Source organism: Pollachius pollachius, assembly GCF_949987615.1.
Source record: "Pollachius pollachius genome assembly, chromosome: 12".
NCBI lineage: Eukaryota > Metazoa > Chordata > Actinopteri > Gadiformes > Gadidae > Pollachius > Pollachius pollachius.
The window spans coordinates 22,430,056-22,450,359 of record NC_136945.1 but is presented as its reverse complement, the minus strand read 5'-3'; the positions used below and the strand labels follow the sequence as shown (position 1 = coordinate 22,450,359).

General features: G+C 45.2%; 3 protein-coding genes across 3 annotated transcripts; 2 read left to right on the top strand and 1 right to left on the bottom strand.

Moving 5' to 3' along the window:
* Positions 1-712: 712 nt before the first annotated feature.
* dynlrb1 (dynein, light chain, roadblock-type 1) lies at positions 713-4,914 on the top strand. Its single transcript, XM_079747977.1, has 4 exons — positions 713-803; positions 1,175-1,250; positions 1,561-1,728; positions 4,254-4,914. The coding sequence occupies exons 1-4, from the start codon at positions 801-803 to the stop codon at positions 4,295-4,297; spliced, it is 291 nt and encodes a 96-aa protein (XP_079604103.1). The 5' UTR covers positions 713-800; the 3' UTR covers positions 4,298-4,914.
* A 283-nt stretch (positions 4,915-5,197) lies between these two features.
* Positions 5,198-10,367, top strand: map1lc3a (microtubule-associated protein 1 light chain 3 alpha). The gene is made up of 4 exons (XM_079747976.1): positions 5,198-5,409; positions 7,702-7,757; positions 7,873-7,979; positions 8,379-10,367. Exons 1-4 carry the CDS (start codon positions 5,370-5,372, stop codon positions 8,539-8,541), a joined length of 366 nt encoding a protein of 121 aa, XP_079604102.1. The 5' UTR covers positions 5,198-5,369; the 3' UTR covers positions 8,542-10,367.
* Positions 10,368-10,710: 343 nt separating this feature from the next.
* Positions 10,711-15,686, bottom strand: eif6 (eukaryotic translation initiation factor 6). Its single transcript, XM_079747975.1, has 7 exons — positions 15,623-15,686; positions 15,217-15,354; positions 14,375-14,460; positions 13,600-13,775; positions 12,689-12,865; positions 12,145-12,329; positions 10,711-11,705 (listed from the first exon to the last, which is right to left on the bottom strand). Exons 2-7 carry the CDS (start codon positions 15,321-15,323, stop codon positions 11,696-11,698), a joined length of 741 nt encoding a protein of 246 aa, XP_079604101.1. The 5' UTR covers positions 15,324-15,354; positions 15,623-15,686; the 3' UTR covers positions 10,711-11,695.
* Between the last annotated feature and the right edge of the window lie 4,618 nt (positions 15,687-20,304).

Genomic DNA, 20,304 nt, shown 5'->3' with positions numbered 1-20,304 from the left:
AAAACTTTTAATTAGTCTCGGTGGGTTCAAAAGGTATTGGTCGATAAAAAGGTGTTGGTATAAATTGGTCGCGTCTAGGAAGTTATGTGTAAGCATAGCAGAGCTATTATATTATATTATTATATTTAGAGCTAAATGTCTAAATGGCTCTGGCTGGACCTAAGTAATTACACAATTGTTAGGCAATGTTTTATGTTATTGATTCATTTATATAGTATATTTCCATGCAACAACGATTCGTTATACATTATTTTCCTACCGGTTTATTTTCTATAAGAGCTACTTCCCAAATAATTTTAGCAATTTCTAGTCTATTATTCCTAAGTTATTTTTTGTAATTTATTACATTCTTACACACTAGGCAGAGAGTCCAGGTTACTATGAGATCTAAGGTTATGGTCAATAACTATAACAACTCGTCTATGTTATTGTTTGGTTCTGTTCTTTTTGAATTTTATTTTTGTTACTTATTAAAATGAACAAATATAACAGGTATGCTCTCGTAGGCATAAGATAACAATGCATAAAACCATATTGCAATATAAAACTATATATATAAAAGACAACTTTATTATTAGAAAAAAGTAGAATTATTCCAACTACAAAATGTTATATGACATAAACTGGGTTCCCTTCTTTTTTTTTTTTTTTACGTTTAACGACGTCACTGGCCCTTAGTGAACCGGATGTTCTCGTGACGTGTTTTCCGTAGCAACAACAAACCCTGGAGCTAAAACCAAACACAACCCGACAAGACAAGAAGCGATTCTCTGTCAGATTCAACAACAACTTTAATAGAAATGGTAAGAATATCCGAGCAGTGCATCTTGAAGCGTGTGTTTATAATACCGCCACGGAGACTTCAACTGACGTAAAGTTAAGCGGTGTGCTGATGTAATGCGATGCTATCATGCTAACGGGCTAGCCAGGCTTTTATTGGGCGTTGTCAACAAATATGAACGGTTTGCTATAGTGCATTTTAGATCCATCTAAATAGTGTTTTTTAATATCAACCTTAATGCCAAGTAGCACACCTTGTCATGTTTTTAGCTCTTTATTTTACCGAATAAAACGCCATTGGGCAACATAAAAATGTAAACGGCCCTGTCAATTGCAATTGGCCCTTCCACTTACAATTGCATTTGAATGACCTGTTTTATGTCTGTCCTACCAGGCTGAAGTCGAGGAAACCCTGAAGAGGATCCAGGGCCAGAAGGGCGTGCAAGGAATCATCATCGTGAACGCAGAAGGTAAATGGACCAACCATTATGCAACCATCTGATAGACGAGATCCACCAATTCAACACCAGTAGTGGTCCTGTGCGGCTCAGCTGATTATGTAAACACTGTCACGGTTAGGGGTTCAATTCACTGGAATCCCCTCATGATACAAGATGCATGCTCTATTGTAAAACGTGTTGCATACAAACGTTCACTATAATCACATATATTTTAATATAGAAGTCCAGCAAGTTTTCTTCTTAATTCTTATCTCTGAACCCGATTTCATCAATTGATGTACTGCGTTGAGATAAATACCGTCCACCTGTCTCCTAACAGGCATCCCCATCAAGACCACCATGGACAACTCCACCACGGTGCAGTACGCCGGCCTGATCCACCAGCTGGTGATGAAGGCCCGGAGCACCATCCGGGACGTGGACCCCCAGAACGACCTCACCTTCCTACGCATCCGCTCCAAGAAGAACGAGATCATGATCGCCCCGGGTAAGAGAACGAGCCCGGTGGTGGGAGATGGCCATCACCCACTGGGGTTGAATGGGTTGGATGACCGATGGCAACAGCCTCACCCGTAGCAGTCCTTGACCTAGATTCCCTAACTCCCGTCTGCTTCTAATTTAAATGGATCTGAAATAACTGCTAACTGCTTTTGATGGAAGCAGTTTGGTAGTTTCCGCAGACTATGACACACACTGAGATCTGTGGCAGTAAGGATGTTACTTTGGCAGAGATGTTAGTGTACAGTTTCGTCACAACATCATTTTAAAAGAAATGTTGGGAGTATCTGTGTTGTTTTAAGCTTAGTTGGCTCCATTTATAATGCAGTTTGACTATTCAGTCATTTTGAAGACACTAATCCAAAGAGGTTTACAGTGAATCAGCTACAGGCCATTGATGAGCAGTGAGGGCTAGAGCCTCTTACTCAGAGTGGAACCCTCACCACGAGACTGTCTGCTCTACCTTTCTTCAAAATGCTATGACTGAGTCTCTTTGTTCATCCCAGATCTATAATAGATCTCTTCTAGCGCAATCCAGCGCACGTCTTTAAGTTTTAACATAGAGGGTTGAGTACATGATAGGGGTGTTAAAAGCCCTAGAGTGGTCATCAAAAGATATCCAGTGTCGGGTTAAGGCAGGCGTCACGCTTCCCTCTAGGAGGATGGAGAGAACCCTGATCTAAGGGCTCATTCACACTACCTCCATCCGTCAACGGATCTCATTGAGTTTGCATGGGAGGCTCTCGAAATGCATTGTGGGTCCGTCCGTTCTGTCAGCTCCGTGGCCTGCGTCAAAAGTTGAGAATTTTTCTACTTTTCAGGCAGAGACGGATCCATCGGCCATTAAGATCGCATAATGCAAATATCAAAAGTACCCTGTCCAATGAAATCGCCTTTGTAATACAACCCGGGGAAACGTATGGAAACGTCAAAAAGCCCCCATCCGTCGACGGACGCATGTAGTGTGAACGAGGCGTAATAGAAACCATCAGCAGCAGCCAGTTGGAAGTAATCTGTTTGATTACAAGACATTTGCTAATGCTAGGGAGGTGAGATGGGCTGGTATGAACGTTTGAGGTCCCCTCAGCCTGGGGGTGTGGGGGGTCTGGTGATTAGCACATGGGAGATATGATCACGCCTGGTGCAATAGTGAGTCAAGCCAAGAAAATATGTAGGCCTAGTCAGTTTTTTAAATGGGCTGGATGGGCTCATTACATGCCTGTGACAGCTACAGAAACTGAATATCTTTTTTTTTTTGTCCAAATTAGATTTATTGGTGCCGGGGTGTATCGAGAATTTAAACAAATGTGACAAAAAATAATTCTGAAATAAATGTTGAGTGACATGATACTAACGGTATCTTTAGTGCTGTCTGCGGCCTGACGGTCAGACCGGCCTTTGGAGCTCTGTGGCTAGGCAGCCTACTACCACGCCGACTGTCCACTGACTGCAATGCAGCTAGCGTGGTGCTTTTGGCCTTCTGTTTATACCACGTTATACTGGAGGATTAACCTAGCAATTGTAAATGCTAGGCGCCTGTTTCTATGAATATCTTTACTGTGATATATTGATCGCTTTCTTCTGACAAATGTACTTTATTATAAGTCACTTTGGATAAAAGCGTCTTCTAAATGTAAATGTAATGATTATCCTTAGCTTATGATTCCTAGCTGATTGAAAGGGCTATTCAATTTGTTTTGATATCTTCTTATGTATTTAACCCTAGTGGTCTAGGTGTGTTCTGTCAGTTCATGATAATGCATTACATCACTGCTCTATATGGCTGCATCGTAAATTCACTTCAGCAGCCATTGATTAGCCCCGTCCGCCATCGCTTGGCTCCAGATCTCCTAGTAGTTCTCTCTGGTCGGACTGCTGTTCTTTTGAATGTTCTGGTCTCTGTGTGTGATTCTCTTGAGGGGGAACTTGAAGAAGTTTAGATTTAATGTGGTCCTCTTCAACACTCCTGGCTTGCTCGCCAAATTAAGAAGTTAGTCCCAAATCAAGGTGCAAGTTATTTTCTTCCATAAAGACAGTAGAGTCATATTAGGTTCAACACCTTATTCCGGGCTCACGCAAGATACCAAAAAAAACACAGAAGTCCTTCCGTGGTTACACAACTTCTCTTATTATTCATCCAATGATTGTGTTCAATCCATCACAAAACACAGTATAATTCTCATAAATAGTTTGATAAACTCACGTGTAGTGGAGGGATGAGGCAGCAGTGTCCGGCAGGGAGGGGGATCTAATCTTTTAGAAGTGGGGTTCGGGGACCGTGCTCTGGCAGGGAGGGGGATCTAATCTTTTAGAAGTGGGGTTCGGGGACCGTGCTCTGGCAGGGAGGGGGGAAACCGCATGATGGCCAAACAATATCCAACTGTCTCACTAATCATACAATCCTCAACAAACTGTCATGCTCTGCTGTCAGCTGATAGAAGTACCGCTTCATGTGTGTGTTTCCAAATACGTGGTTTATTTCCTTTTCACTAATTGCTCTTCAACCCTTCACAGACAAGGACTACTTCCTGATCGTCATCCAGAACCCGTCGGACTAAAGGCGAACAACCCGCTTTTTGTGTGTCACTTTTTGTCTCATGCCCTTTATCTCGCCGTCTCCCGTGCAAACGGCCGGCTGGCGGTTTACACTCTCATCAGAAGCTCTTTTTTTATGCAGTTGGTGTACGAGGATGGAAACTGCGTGGGATGGATGTGATCGCAGTTCATTCAGCGATACCCTTGGGAGTGAGGGTCGATTAATATTATGTTGCATCATTCCATTGCCGTTGAAAGCCTGTTTCTCTTCACTATCTGCTATGAACGCCTACTTACCAATGACCCCTGTAGTAAATCAGCATTGCACACGAGTTCTTTGAGTGGATTTCAAATGTATACACATACTGTCTGTCTTTTGCCAATTTAACTAACATAAACAAAATTCTGAAACTGCATCTATTGGTATAAGGAGTGAACTACACATCTCCAAACCAGTTTTTTGATTTTCATTTTTATCTTTGAAACAAAGTGTTCATAATTGTATTTATTTAGCCCATGAAGTACACAGTATTCTGTTGGTGAGCTGAGAACTAACAAACTACCGTCATCTCCCGGCACCTAAATACTGTTGCTTATTGTACCTGTTGGTTGGAAGACCAATAAAATGTTTAACATGTGAGTGTTTGTCTGCCTCTTTTAATTTAAACACATTTCTGTGTGCAAGTCCGCTTTGAGATTGTATAGAAAATATTTGTATAAATGGCTTGGTTAACCTTGTTCCCTACAAGAGACAAAAACCAAACAGTTGTACCTTCTTTAGAACCAGGAGGTTATGGAAACGACCCAAGCACAAAACACAATCGTAGCCCAAAGTTGTTAGGACCCGGAGTATTTCCACATCACCCTCCCGAGTGGAGGTTAGCGCGATGACGTCACCGCGCAGCGTGCTTTGGGTCCTTTCCCCCTGAAGCGGTCGAGCCCCAGACTCCAGTAGCACTAGAGACGACAAGCGGACCATAACAACACCTCTACCCTCCGCTGGCGACCCAGTTTAAAGTGATTCGAGTGCAGGTCATACGAGATCGTCCGTGTGTGTCTTTCGTACGGGGGAATAGGTTACTATCGACACCAGAGATGCCCTCCGACAGACCTTTCAAACAACGAAGGACCTTTGGTAAGAAAAACAACAGCAGTGGTGGACTCGGTGGATGCTAGGCTAGCTGTTAGCTGGCTGGCCTGCTAGCGTGCTAAGCTCACCTCCCGTTGACATGTATGAAGACTTCTAACATGCTAAGCTAATTTTCTCTTGTTGACATCCTTCTGGACGGCTAGCATGCTAGGCTAATGGCTTGTTTACATCTATAAACGGCTAGTGATGTTCTTGATCTTTGATGTTTAGCAGGTATTAAAAAAATATATATACATTGATTATGATTGTAGAATAAACGCAAATCGACAGTATAGTGCAGGCATAAAATGAGGCCCAAACTTACATTTAACACTTATATAGTTAGAAAGTACAGAAATAAGGCGTTTATTTCCATGACGTTAACATTGATGGTTACTCAGCTGTTATGAACCTATTCATTGTCGGATAATGAGTTATTTAGACATGTTTACCCCTTTTTAAAAGTCTTATATAAAGTGTGATCTAGGTCAGTATCAGTGCTTCAGTAACAGTAGCGAGGTTGATTAATCGGCCCATAATAACCATAGAGATTAACAGCAGGTGCTCGGTTTGTTTGTTAGCGACTCGTGCTGAGCAGTGTGAGTTACTGCTCAGAAAACCAGATCTGCTGACACATTATCCCAGTACACGTGTTCTGTGAATTATGTTGACATCTGATGCCAGGCTGACGGCTGGGCGGATCACGGGGGCGGAGCCAAAGGGCCATTGCGTCATTTCTTTACCAAACAGTCCAATTTGCCTTCATCAACAGTTAAATAATCCATATCTAGAGTGGTTTAGTGTATTTCTATCTATATATATATATATATATATATATATATATTTAACTGCAAATGTGGCTGCATAGGGGAATCATACACACCAAACATTGGTGACTGGGTTTAGATGGGCAGATTACCCACATTGTTTACAGTCTTGCGACACTTGCTGATAGGTTAATCGTCCCACATAACACTGTCACACATTTCTCTGTGGGTATGTGTCATATGTAGCCATGCTAGATGCGGTTCTCAGTAACTAAGATATTAATTCTCAGTAACTAAGTTTTGCTGGTAAACAGTTTATGGAATTTAATTGAGGTAAAGAAGAACCTTTTTTAATATGAGGTCCAGACTCAAACAGGCCTTAAACTATTTAAATTATAAGCTAAGCAAGATGTTTTCCAGTCTAGAAGGAAAATGACAAGACAAAAAACAATTGTGGCGATTTAAGATGGAAGCCACGTATTAAAAAAAAGAAAGCAAAAAAATAACCGGAACGAAAACAAGAGCACTTTTCAGAGCAGGTTATTCCCTCGAGGCATTGTGAGCTTTGGACTGGTTCTGGTTCTGGAAAGGCTTACTGTCTAGGCGGGGGTGGGTCGTGGGTTTGAGCCGTAGATGAAAGGGGGTAATCGCGGACCCAAAAGCATCTATTTCTAAAGCGTTTCTGGGTCAAGATGCATTCTGCCAATGACAAGTCAGAATAGTGTCTGTCATAAAAGCCCTGTTAGAAAGATGAAAGGGGGGAAGAGCTTTTACGGTACTCATTTAGTACCTTAAACCATGACCATGTATTACCCAGTTCATAAATGCCCTACTATGTCATATTTTGTTATTCAAGCCAAATATTGAAATGGATGGAAACTAATCATCTTTGTTATTCAGTTCAATGACCCTTAGAGGGTCATTGAACTGAATAACAAAGATGATTAGTATAACTGAATAGATAACTGAATGATTAGTTTCCATCCATTCGGACCGGGACACAGCAAAGCCAATCGCTGGAGAGCCTTCCTTCCTTATTGACTTCTTCATATATATATATATATATATATATATATATATATATATATATATATATATATATATATAGAGAGAGAGAGAGAGAGAGAGAGAGAGAGAGAGAGAGAGAGAGAGAGAGAGAGAGAGAGAGAGAGAGAGAGAGAGAGAGAGAGAGAGAGAGAGAGACAGAGACAGAGACAGAGACAGAGACAGAGACAGAGACAGAGAGGCTGGAGGCTGATGACTCAGTCACAACATGTTGGGTTCCTTTACTCTCCGGTAATGATAAACCGACGCAAAGGTTTTTCAAACATTTACATTCAGGGCATATAGCAGACGCTTTTATCTAAAGCGACTTACAATAAGTACATTGGTCAAAAGAAAAGAGAAACAAAAGCATATCGCTGTCGGTACAGTAAGGATGTTCATAGAACCAAGTGACAAGCATTAGCCATTTAGCAGGATTCGTTTTTATATCAAGAACATTTCTTTTTTTTGTTTTTGTCATCCACAGCCGACAGATGCAAAGAGGTACAGCAGATTCGGGAGCAGCACCCAAACAAAATACCTGTAAGCTAATGCCAACTTCTCCAACGACCTTCTCCCCTGAGCTGTAGCCTAATGCTAACCGTCATAAGCTAACTCTGAACACACAAGTTAACTATTCCTTGTGTCGGTTGCCTAGGTGATCATTGAGAGGTACAAGGGCGAGAAGCAGCTTCCTGTTCTGGACAAGACCAAGTTCCTGGTCCCGGACCACGTCAACATGAGCGAGCTGGTCAAGATCATCAGGTTAACACACGTGTACTACACACACACACACACACACGTGTACTACACACATGTACCACACACACACATGTACTACACACATGTACTACACACACACGCGCACACAAAAAAATATATATTTTCGATCAGCCGGTTGAACATAACGGTCAGCTAGACAGAAGCAACAGACTGCTGGATGCTCAAATGGACCAATCAGAATCAACAAAGCCGGGTAATAAACCATAATTAAAGTAACAAAGCGGTGCAATACGTTATAGACGTTGGGACCGGAGAGAGGGAAAGAGGAGAGAATAGCTGAGAGGATGGGAAAGACGAGTCCTGACCGTGTGTGTGTGTGTGTGTGTGTGTGTGTGTGTGTGTGTGTGTGTGTGTGTGTGTGTGTGTGTGTGTGTGTGTCAGGCGCCGGCTGCAGCTCAACCCCACCCAGGCCTTCTTCCTGCTGGTCAACCAGCACAGCCTGGTGTCGGTGTCCACGCCCATCTCCGACATCTACGAGCAGGAGAGGGACGAGGACGGCTTCCTCTACATGGTGTACGCCTCCCAGGAAACCTTCGGCTGCTAGGGGCCGGAGAGACGGGACCGCCTAACACTGCAGGGGGGGGAGGAGGAGGAGGAGTGTAGGGAGAGAGGAGGGAGGAGGCAAGGCCCCCTACGTGCTGCTGACATCACAGCGAGGAGGCTGTAGGACCACACCACGCATCAACCACCCAACAGATAGATAGTGGATACCCTCCCTCCCCCCGTCTCCCTCCTCCTCCTCCTCCTTCCTCCCAAACCGAGGATCCATAGTTATCAGCCGTCTAATTTCCCAGTTCTAATCAATCCTTTTGACAGTAGCGTAGGGGCCAGTAGGGGTTCTGTAGGGGTGACAGGGAGGGGTGTTCCTACCTGCCGTAGGTGTGGAGGTGGATCCCGGGGCCGAGTGTTCCCGGGCTCAGTCCCACCAACGCCCCCGTAGGTAGTTGAGCTCTCTGAATTGATTCACCTTCCATCGTGGCAACAGTGGAACACATGCTACTCACGCTAACCACATCGATCCCTAGTGTCGTTAAAGATAACTTGATTTAATTTGTTTAGCTCTTTCCAACTCACTTCGTTTTTAAGTTTGCGATACAAGACACTAGTAGCTAGTTAGTGTGTCCTATACATTGTGTGTGTGTGTGTGTGTTTAAATGTAGAACCTTTATCACTAGCCTGACGCTAAATAACCATTAGGTTGATCCATGTTTATATATTCATCTTACTGTAATTCACAAACATATACACATGCATCCAGCAGACCCTTAATTTCCAATGTGCAATATCGCTTAACCCCCTATCCCCCCCCAAACCTTTGAACGTATCATATGAAACTGTCTCACAGAGGAACCATAATCCCTGCTCTTTAGTCTAACACTGGTCTCGGCCGGTGCTCCGTTAGCCTTCGTCTGTGCAGATCATTGTCCCGCCAAGTCTCGACTTTACCCAACGTCCACCCATGGTGGCCAGCCAGTCAGGAACCCACTAGCAGGTTTGTTCAGTAGCATTTATGATACTGGTATTTCCTCTGGTTCATCTGGTAAAATTAACCAGAGTCTAGAGTATCCATTCTACGGGATATTAGCCTGTGCTACTATGAGTTAGCATGAAGGCTCTTAAATGCTACCGGGCATTAGCCGATGCTACCTGCCTGCACTGCGGGCCTATTGTACTAGCCATTAGCATTTTCGATTCTTAAATGCTACTGGAGATGAACCTGACTTTAACAAAGCCTGCATGGCCACTACTTCAGGTTTGAGTCTCGCCCCCCCCCCCCACCGTTAGTTTGTTGTCTATACTTTCGTGTACCGGACTCCTCTGGTGAAGACTCCAGTTCTTCAGATCAGTGTGTGATGTGAAACTAGACGATAGATTATTATATACAAGTATAACACAGGACATGAGCTTATTTTGCACATATCAAATTAATGAATACTAGAAAAAAAAAAGTATTTGGGTTGATAGAAATTCAATGTCTCTGTCTCAAAGATTGAGTGTTTCTTTTTTTATCTGTCCCGTCTGTCTCTGATTTAATTTAGATTTTATAGAGAAGAGGTTGTGATTCACTAAAAACCTTGCATGTTATTTTTCCCTCTTAATGTTTTTTATATTAATGTAAACTCATTTCACGCGATAGATCTAAACGACTGTATTGAGTTTATTTAAAACATGTCTTTTTAAAGTTTTCAAACCAAAAACTGTGTATATCTACGTTTGAGACACAACAAAAAAATGTGTGCGTATAAACTATCATATAATCGATTGTTTTTACATGTTTTTATTTCTATTTCCGACATCACTACTTGGATAAGTGTACATAGATGCAGTGCTACTTTTACTTTAAGCAGTTGCCAATAATAAAGAAATACGTTGCCTTGAATGTGTGTAATTTATGAGATGTATACGCAACATTCTAGTGAATACCCACTTATCTGGTAAGGTCATAACACATTATTTCACCATTAACATAATAAAAGCCCAACCCATTGTCAACATTGGATATGGCTTCCATGTTGACATCCTAATATCGGGTTATGGGAGCAGATCCACAAACTCGTTTTAATGATGTTAATACACGATCAGATAATATCAATCAAGTGGTCACCACTAGATGGCGCAAGAAGACTATAGTAGATGCGTTTGGAGGTTGTCAGATTTCTATCCAATGCAAGTCCAAATAAAAAAAATCACGTGGAAAAAGTGATTAGCCATGTTCATTTGGGGGTCTTTTATTTATACAAGGATTAACTTCCTCTTCGAACTCACGTTAAACAAGTCTACACCACTTTGTTGCAACCCTCAATGACGAACACATACAGGGCGAAAAACGGGTGCGAAAAAAATAAGTTTTTCCTCTAGCACATTCTCTCAAGTCACACAACTTAAAGACACAAGTGGGTGGCCTTCTGTTGATACAGTCCTTCCGAAATATTGTTCCACCGTATTTGACACCATTTCTCTCCTATTGGTGAAGTCTATTGTTTACGTCAGCGATGTAAAGTATTTGTTAACAATCTGCAAAGTATGTCTATATATCTGTAATTATTGATTGATCAATTCTCGAAGACATCCAAACTGAAATCACTACATATTGCAGCCTCCAACTGGAAAAAAGGACAATACATTGAGTTGTATGTCTTCAAACTGGTGCGTTGAACAGAAAATTCCAGATAAAAATTATTTGGCAGCCGGGGAATGCCCCACAACATTTACACCGTGTGTGTTTCTATAGCAGAGACACCAGCGTAGCCCCCCTCCCCTTACAGACCCACCCTTTAACACAAGTGCTTCTAAGCAGAGGCATAGAACCAGCCTCAACAGCCAACTCCTCCACACCCCCCAAGTGCTTCACACAGACATGTTTCACAAGGAAATTTGATAAAAATGGAAGAAGTCTCATCTGATTCGCAACTCCATCCCATTGGTTTCTAACTCTTGATCAAGCAGGAAGAGGTGTGACGTCTATCTAAATAAACCTCTCGTACTGCCGTCTCCCACCTCAACACGCCGGCTGTTCTAAGTGTTGGGAGCATATAGTGGTGAGGAAAGGTTTGTTTCATGAAAGCACTGAGTGGAAGAGGAGCGGCAGAAGGGGGCCGTGTGTGACGTTACATGAGGGAGGGGGAGGAGGGTTCTGAAGGCCCAGAACAGACATCCCATCAGGGAGGTTCTCCGCCGTAGAACCCGGGACCACTCGCTTATGTCAGGCTGGAGGGAGGGGAGAGTGGGGACAGGGTTAGGTTCAGAGTGTGTAAGTGGTGGTACGGTCATGCACGTCTGGAGACACATGGGCCTCTTGCAGTTGGGGCATTGTTTACATTGAAGTGTGTGTTCTGGTGTGTATAATGAAGTGTTTGTTCTGGTGTGTATAATGAAGTGTGTGTTCTTGTGTGTATACCTTTGGTGGCATCAGCGTGCACGATTACCTAGTGTGCACGTGTAGTTGTGTGAGCGAGTGTAGCTGTGCGCGTGTAGTTGTGTGCATGCGTGCGTGTGTACGCAAGAGTGAGAGTCAACGTGTGTACGCGTTGGAGAGTGGAAGTGTGTACGTGTGTCATCGTGCGCAAGAGTGATTGTACACGTGTGTGAGTGTGTGTGTGAGTGTGAACGTGCGTGAGAAGGCGTGCACGTTTGTGTGTGTGCGTACCTGTCTATCAGGGAGTCCCTCATGGAGGTGGCGATGGCGGACGGCTGGGCTGAGTCTCCCAGGCGGAACACGCTCTCGATGACCGACAGCTCCGTGCTGGTTGTGTCCAGGCCGCAGAACGCACACCAGTCATTCACCACCATGCCCCCGGCGATGACCTCACTCCCTCTGTTCACCGTGCCCGCCTGGAGGGGGTCACATGGTCACATTAGAACACATACTCGACCAATCAGAACAGAGGTGAGGAAGTCTACTTATTTTAATAAACAATCTTCTATAACACCCATCTTATCATTTGGCGGACGCTTTTATCCTAACGGTGTATTCTAATACTTTAAGGAGCAGGTCAGAGTTCAACACATCTTGCTGAAGGACGCCTTCAGGCTAGACGGGCCCATCGGGGTTCGAACCCAGAACCTTCCGACTGGGGGTCCCCCAGAGCACTGAATAACCCTTCGGGTTGGAGGATGCCTAGCCACTGCACTCTTGAGTAACGCCACTGCAAAGTGAGGTCGACCAGGACCACAGATTAGACCTCACTCACCACCAGGGGGACCTGCAGCAGCGAGGACAGCTCGTCCTGGTCCTCTATGGAGGTCTTCGGGTGCACCAGCCCTCCCTGGTTGCTGAAGCAGCAGTAGGAACCCACCAGCACCTGCTCCGCCACCGTCTGACGGAACACCTCCACCTTCAGGGTGTCAGCCAGGATCTCCTCCGTCTCCTGGAGGAGGAAAGGAAGTCCAGAGGAGGACCGAAGGAGGTTATTGTTCAGAACTACATAATCAGTACTTCAGTGGAATAATAATGATTCTCAGGCGTAAACTGGGATTAAAGTGTGTGTGTGTGTGTGAGCCGTGCATGTGCACTATAAGGCCCAAACCCATTTCTACCCCTTCCCCTTACCCCTCCCCCTTGTTTTTGTAGGGGTAGGGCTGTCCCAATTCTCATTTGGGTTAAGGGCTGGGGCCAAGACGTAGGGCTACGTAGCCCTTGAAATGAAGCTTCCAAAGGACCACACTTTAAATGGATGGCTTTGAGGAAAAGACAGCCAGCAAATTTGGCAGCTGCCATGAATCCTTTTTTTTTGTTTTGTTTTGTTTTTCTGAGCCCTTTTACTTTATTTTTTCTTTTGAGAAGCGCATTGGGTCCTAGAAATGCGCTATACGAGACTGATATTATTATTATTATTATTATTATTATTATTATTATTATTATTATTATTACTACTACTATTACTAGTTGTTATCATTCGGAAACACGTCTACTCTTGGCCTCTGTTGACATAGCAGTCCGCGAGCTTCAAGCGGTGATGACACGACATAATGGAGGGGTGTCTCATTTCTTAGGGGAATGTTTTACCCCTCTGTATTGAGGGGTAAGGGGAAGGGGTGGAAATGGGATTGGGCCTAAAAGTGTGCGTCTGTGTGTGTGTGTGCGTGCGTGCGTGGTTCTGACCCGGTCGAGGTCCGGGTGCACCAGCGCTACGTAGTCGTTGCAGGCGATGACGTTGCCAAGCGCCGACAGCCGCTCCTCCACCCGCTGGATGCGGACGGCGTCCGGGAGGCAGTTCCTGATGTGCTGCAGCTCCTGGTCCGTCGTGTTGTTGGGCACCAGCATCCCGTGGCGGTTACCTAGCAACGGGGAACACACACACACACACACTACCTCAGTAACTACAGTTTATTCATGCAACACTTTTCAGAGACACAAGTCAGAGTGCTTCACAACAGTACGACAACAGACAGGTGGACAACGCAGGGAACAGAGAAACGCACAACAGAACAACGCCCTGGCCTCTTTAACGAGTTACAGGGCCATCGAGGAAGGCGTCTCCCTAGCAGCTCCCCATGTAGGGTTCTAATGCTCTTAATGTTTGAATGTCTTATTGTGGTCCGTTGTATTGATTGATTGTAATGTGGTCACGGGTCGGTGTCTTTATTGTTTTTACTACAACTACTATGCTGACCCAAAACTCATTATGAACACTCTACTACTCATTGTGTCAACCAGGAGGAAGTTGAGTAAAAATAGATTCTCTTGAGGTGAACTAGAAGCAACGCCCCCCGGCCAACCAGCGTTGACATCCACTGAGCAATTGGAAAGGATCAGATAATCCCTATAGGGGGACGGGTTGGCTGGAAACAAGACACTGTGTGTTTGTGTGTTTGTATCTCAGTTTGTGTGTGTGTTTGTATCCCAGTTCGTGTGTGTGATTGGTTTGAACACTCACCGACACACATCCTTCCTATGATTCGACAGCCAGCGATAGAGGCATGAACCACAGGGATGGTTTCTGACAGCTCACCTTCGAACACACTGAGAGACAGAAGCACACAGTCAGTCTCAGAGCTACTGAGAGACAGAAGCACACAGTCAGTCTCAGAGCGAGCAGACTTCTGAGCCCAGCAGGGGACATGCCTCCCTGATAGACACAGGGTGCTTCATAGTTCTGGTTCCAAAAACGCTCGACTGTCTTACTGTTATTGAAGAGCCGAAAGCCAGAGTGATCTAAGTCTAGTCAGGAAATGCGCTCATATTCCAACCAAAGCAAAAAAATCGCCTGCATGAAAGATAACTACCCATTCATTTGAGAAACAATATAAATTAAATTACTTTCATGTCAACATAAATATAGCTTGAGCATCGATATGCACACTTAGATTCAATGACAATATTCTATGGATTGCAGCATGTTTCAGTTTATATTTAGCATAGCTTTTTCTGATGTGGACCCAAACACATGTGGATAACATAATATCCACGAGGAGCCCTGATAAAGAGGGGGAAGGGACGCCTTATAGTTTCACACACACAGATCACTTTTGACAAAGACGTGTACGGTTAAGCCTGCAATGCATTGTACTTCAGTACGAACCACCCAATGATTCACCGACGGACGGGTTGCATAGGAATGGATCAATCTGCGAGCGGTGTACGGAATGTCAAGCGACAACACCCATCTGTGTGTCACCCATCATACGGTCACATTATATACCACATCCCTGCGCTGATCTCAGGTAACCCAGTGGGGGGTCAAGTGAAGTCGGGGGTCATGTGAAGTGAACCACCGACCTGTAGAAGTTCTCCGACCCGCCGATCGCCACAAGGCAGTAGGTGTTGGTGAGTTTGGCGAAGCAGCCGATCTCGTTGTTCTTCTCGAACGCCGCTCTCACAGCCATGATCACGGATCTTTGTGAGTTTGTTTGAAGTCTGCAATAAGAAATAGGTCTCAGTTCAGTGGTCACCTGAGCCCGTGATGTGCTTTAGTAAAGTGTTTAGTTCGTTCCTCAGAGTCGGCTACTGAAGGGGCTGAGTAGCATCCGCTAACCTGACACATAGCCAGAAGAGTTGAAACAAGTTGAATATAAATCGTTATAAACCTCCGATAAAATTGCAGATAAGTATACAACCGCCGACATCTTTATACTTAACCACAACGAACTCAAAGTATTTTAAATATCTCGTTTTTGATACTTACTGAACTCGTTGTTACCGGAGAGAGGAGAGTGGCCTTCCAGCGTGTGTGATTCCCTTTGCCCCACGTGTTCACTTCCGCTTCTGGGTCAACGTGGTGACGTAGCACGTACGACGCGCCGCTGTAATTGACAATCGAAATGTAACCCGTTTTCAGCGGACTCAAGTCAATTATGGCTCAGAATACTTACTTCGTCTCAGTTTTCTTTGAATATAATTTTTCAGAATCCCAGAAATATATCACGAGCACCGTTATTTCATAGGACATCGGCAAATCAAACAATTAATCCATTTGTATTGTTCCTTGTCTCAATATTGTTTGATTATAAAATACATCGCCTATATTCTCTTCTGCTGCACACAGAGTACTGAAATCAGCCGCCACAATCAGTGCGTGAATCGTTATAATAATAAAGCGATTGGCATGTTTACATCTGATCAGCCGCACCGCACATACTGCTGCACACACACAAACGCACTCACACACACACACACACACACACACACACACCACTCATTGAAGTTTTCATCACACATACGGTGTGCGTGCGTGTGTGCGCGCATGTTTGTGTGTATGAGTGTGTGTGTGTGTGTGTGTGTGTGTGTGTGTGTGTGTGTGTGTGTGTGTGTGTGTGTGTGCGTGCGTGTGTGAGTGCGTTTGTTTGCGTGCGCGCCTGTTACTAAACAAAACCTGCATAGCAACTGCTTGCGGCGCTCTCCGTCCTCCTCGCGACAGAACGCGCCCGCATTTGTCAGCCAACCGCGGAGGCTTCTCCGCGTGACGTCAGCCGGACACCTGCGCTACGTCACTGCAGCGGGGGGAACACGTGGGTGCGGGTTGTCTGCCTGGAAACACCGCAAACTAATCGCAACCGGCGGGCGAGGCGAGGGGGAGGCGCGCCGATCCCGCAGGCGAACGGGGGGTTGACGATTGCGTCGGGGTGACATTATTAATGTTCCGCTGTGCCCTCCGTCCCTAGCCTGTAGCGGCCACCCCGGTCTCTCCCTCTATCCCCCTCTCTCCCTACCCCTGGCCCGGGGGAGGAGCGATGTCGTGTTGTGGCCGTATGAGGCGTGTTGAATGATAATAACAGAACCACGTTCTATTATGGACCGGCTTTGGTGGAGACGTGTCGCTCCGAGCGGGCTGGGCTGTGGGCTGAGGTGATGATCATCAATCCCGCTCGTTGTAATGTTATTATGGTCTGCTGGTATGTGTTGTCGATCGTCCACGGCCGTCGGGACGACTTGTCAACAGTGCAATTCATGTTTTTCATTGAGTAACTGCATGGTGAGAGGTTGTCAACAGTTTAAATCTAGTAGGATGAGAAGGATTTTTTATTTTATTTGTGAGATTTGAGCATATCTGGTACTTGGATATTGATGAGAGATTTCTGTGAAAGACTTACAAACTTAGGAGTGCGTCAACACGGTGGATGAGGACACTGTGCAGTCAAAACAAACCCAAGCGTGAACTCAACTCTATATATAGACTATAGACTCACACAGAATCACATACACAGACACACACACAGACAAACACACACACACAGACAAACACACACACACGCACAAACACACACACACACACAGACATACACAAACACACCCGCAGAAACGCAAACACACACACACAAACACACATGCAAAATGCCAACACACACAGGCAGACGTACACACACAAATACACAACCCCCCCCACCCACACAAACACACACACGCAAACACACAGGCACACGCACACACACACACACACTCAAATACACAACCCCCCCCCCCCCCCCCCCCACACACACACACACACATACAAACACACACATACACCCAAACACACACACACACACCAGCAAACCCACACACTCACTGAATACTGAGCAGGGTAGTCTTAGTCACAGTTATTACTGTGTTGTCTCTTAGAAATACTAATCAAGATGCCAGACTCTTTACATAAAGGCGGCTAATCAAAGGCAATAACGAATCTTCATGTAATTGTATATTTGAGCATTCAAATGCGCAGTGACATATTTTGATTGGGTTGAAACTCATATCTGGCTTTTTCAAATATTAAAAACCAGCGCGTTGGTATAAGCTTCGGTCCGGATGCAAAACACAAAGCCTCGTCAACACGTTCTATCTATCGCACACCCCTCGGCCCGGAGTGTCGGGCTCGGCTGTCCTGATTAGGAAGAGGCGTTACTGTCCCCACGGCGGCCCTGAGTCCACAAGGTGTGAGGACGGTACGATGGTTCGACGGTCGTTGTTCGGGAGTCCTGACGGAGATAGCGGCTCCCGTGGCTACCGTTAGCATAATGCCCATGAAGAACACCCACCGTCAGACGTTATCGAATCTACCAGGATTTATTGTGTAATATTGTGTGTGTTCCACGGCTGACGTCTAACGATTAGGCCTACCTCTGGAGAAACAATTGGGAAATAGAACGGAAATCAGGGTAACAACGTTAATCAAACATGTGTTTTTGTGTTATTAAATATCCAATTACATGCTATAAGGTATATCATTTCCGTTTCAGCACTGAGACCCCTCACAGAATGTAGGATGCCAGTAGCTTTAGGTTTTTTAATAAAATGCTAATCTTCTTATCGTACTTCACATGAGCCCCCCTGGTGCTAGGCTGTTCTGTGTAGCCTGGTTAGCCTGCATCCTCTGTTCCTAAAGGACTTTATGACTGAGTGCCCTATCCAGCCGCAAACAAAGCTCACATTGGACTGTTATGTGTTGATTTATTCCAGCCTTGTATGAATGCACAATCTATTTCTCTATTAATTGACTGTTTAAAATATTGAATGTACTAAATGCCCTTTAAGGCCAGGCAATTGCTAGAATGTTCAATCCTGTGTTTGTATAATCAGGGATGAAACGTTACCGCGGAGGCAGTTGATTGGCTGACAGATCCCGCCAGGTTTTATGTGAGCTGAACTCAATGAATGTGTGTGTTTGTGCTTGGATTGTGTAGTTGTTTTTGTTTGTGTGTCTCTGTCTCTGTGTGTGTGTGTGTGTGTGTGTGTGTGTGTGTGTGTGTGTGTGTGTGTGTGTGTGTGTGTGTGTGTGTGTGGGAGAGTGTTTAGGTTGGTGGTTTGATATGTGTGTGTCTGGGGTTGGTGTCCTTGACAGATTGTCCTGAGGGGATTAGAGATGTCCGCGATGATGAGCCCAGAGGATTTCTCTCTCTCTGTCTCTCTGTCTATATCTCTCACAGACACACACACACAGACACGCACACGCACACACACACACACACACACACACACAAACCTATACAGTTACTCACTCAATCAATTTCCCTGCTCCGTCTCTTTCACTATTTCACTCACTCTTTCTCCCACTATCTGCCTCCACCTCCTCCCCTCCTCTCTCCTCCCTCTCCTCCCCTCCTCCCCTCCTCTCTCCTCCCTCTCCCCTCCTCTCTCCTCCTCTCTCCTCTCTTCTCTCCTCCTCTCCTCTCCTCTCCCCTCCTCTCTCCTCCCCTCCTCTCTCCTCTCCTCCTCTCTCCTCCCTCTCCTCTTCTCCCTCTCCCCTCCTCTCTCCTCCTCTCTACTCTCCTCCTCTCCTCTCCCCTCCTCTCTCCTCTCTCCTCTCTTCTCTCCTCCTCTCCTCTCCTCCTCCCTCTCCTCTCCTCCTCTCCTCCCTCTCCTCCTCTCCTCTCCTCCTCTCCTCCTCCCTCTCCTCTCCTCCTCTCCTCCCTCTCCTCTCCTCCTCTCCTCTCCTCCTCTATGTCTCCTCTGTCTGCTCGCTCGCTCTCATCCCTTATAGCAACAACAAACAAAAATGACATTGTATAAATATAGCAATTATGTAAATACATAAAGTGTTTTATAATTGTATTCGCTGCAGGCGAGAGAGTGTTTGAAATCATTTAATTAATTAAATCTGTTGTTTTAACTTGTAAAGGTACAACACCTGCAGTCTAACTCTAGGCCAAGCAAGATGTCTAACCAACACCTTCTCCTCAATGACATGAGTCTGAACTCACTGTCTAACCCCTACCTGCTCCTTAATGACATGAGTCTGTACTGTCTAACCCCTACCTGCTCCTTAATGACATGAGTCTGTACTGTCTAACCCCTACCTGCTCCTTAATGACCTGTCTCTGTACTGTCTAACCCCTACCTGCTCCTTAATGACCTGTCTCTGTACAGTCTAACCCCTACCTGCTCCTTAATGACCTGTCTCTGTACTGTCTGACCCCTACCTGCTCCTTAATGACCTGTCTCTGTACTGTCTGACCCCTACCTGCTCCTTAACGACCTGTCTCTGTACTGTCTGACCCCTACCTGCTCCTTAACGACCTGTCTCTGTACTGTCTGACCCCTACCTGCTCCTTAACGACCTGTCTCTGTACTGTCTGACCCCTACCTGCTCCTTAACGACCTGTCTCTGTACTGTCTGACCCCTGCCTGCTCCTTAACGACCTGTCTCTGTACTGTCTGACCCCTACCTGCTCCTTAACGACCTGTCTCTGTACTGTCTGACCCCTACCTGCTCCTTAATGACCTGTCTCTGTACTGTCTAACCCCTACCTGCTCCTAATGACCTGTCTCTGTACTGTCTAACCCCTACCTGCTCCTAATGACCTGTCTCTGTACTGTCTTACCCCTACCTGCTCCTTAACGACCTGTCTCTGTACTGTCTAACCCCTACCTGCTCCTTAATGACCTGTCTCTGTA

Excerpts from the sequence above, each read along its gene's own strand:
- eif6 (XM_079747975.1), bottom strand. The coding sequence starts at position 15,323 with ATGGCTGTGAGAGCGGCGTTCGAGAAGAACAACGAGATCGGCTGCTTC. Across the intron at positions 14,461-15,216 it reads GGGTCGGAGAACTTCTACAG|TGTGTTCGAAGGTGAGCTGT; the intron begins GTCGGTGGTTCA and ends TCTGTCTCTCAG. Across the intron at positions 12,866-13,599 it reads TGCACCCGGACCTCGACCGG|GAGACGGAGGAGATCCTGGC; the intron begins GTCAGAACCACG and ends TTCCTCCTCCAG.
- map1lc3a (XM_079747976.1), top strand. The coding sequence starts at position 5,370 with ATGCCCTCCGACAGACCTTTCAAACAACGAAGGACCTTTG. Across the intron at positions 5,410-7,701 it reads CAAACAACGAAGGACCTTTG|CCGACAGATGCAAAGAGGTA; the intron begins GTAAGAAAAACA and ends TGTCATCCACAG. Across the intron at positions 7,980-8,378 it reads GAGCTGGTCAAGATCATCAG|GCGCCGGCTGCAGCTCAACC; the intron begins GTTAACACACGT and ends TGTGTGTGTCAG.
- dynlrb1 (XM_079747977.1), top strand. Across the intron at positions 1,251-1,560 it reads CATCATCGTGAACGCAGAAG|GCATCCCCATCAAGACCACC; the intron begins GTAAATGGACCA and ends GTCTCCTAACAG. Across the intron at positions 1,729-4,253 it reads CGAGATCATGATCGCCCCGG|ACAAGGACTACTTCCTGATC; the intron begins GTAAGAGAACGA and ends AACCCTTCACAG.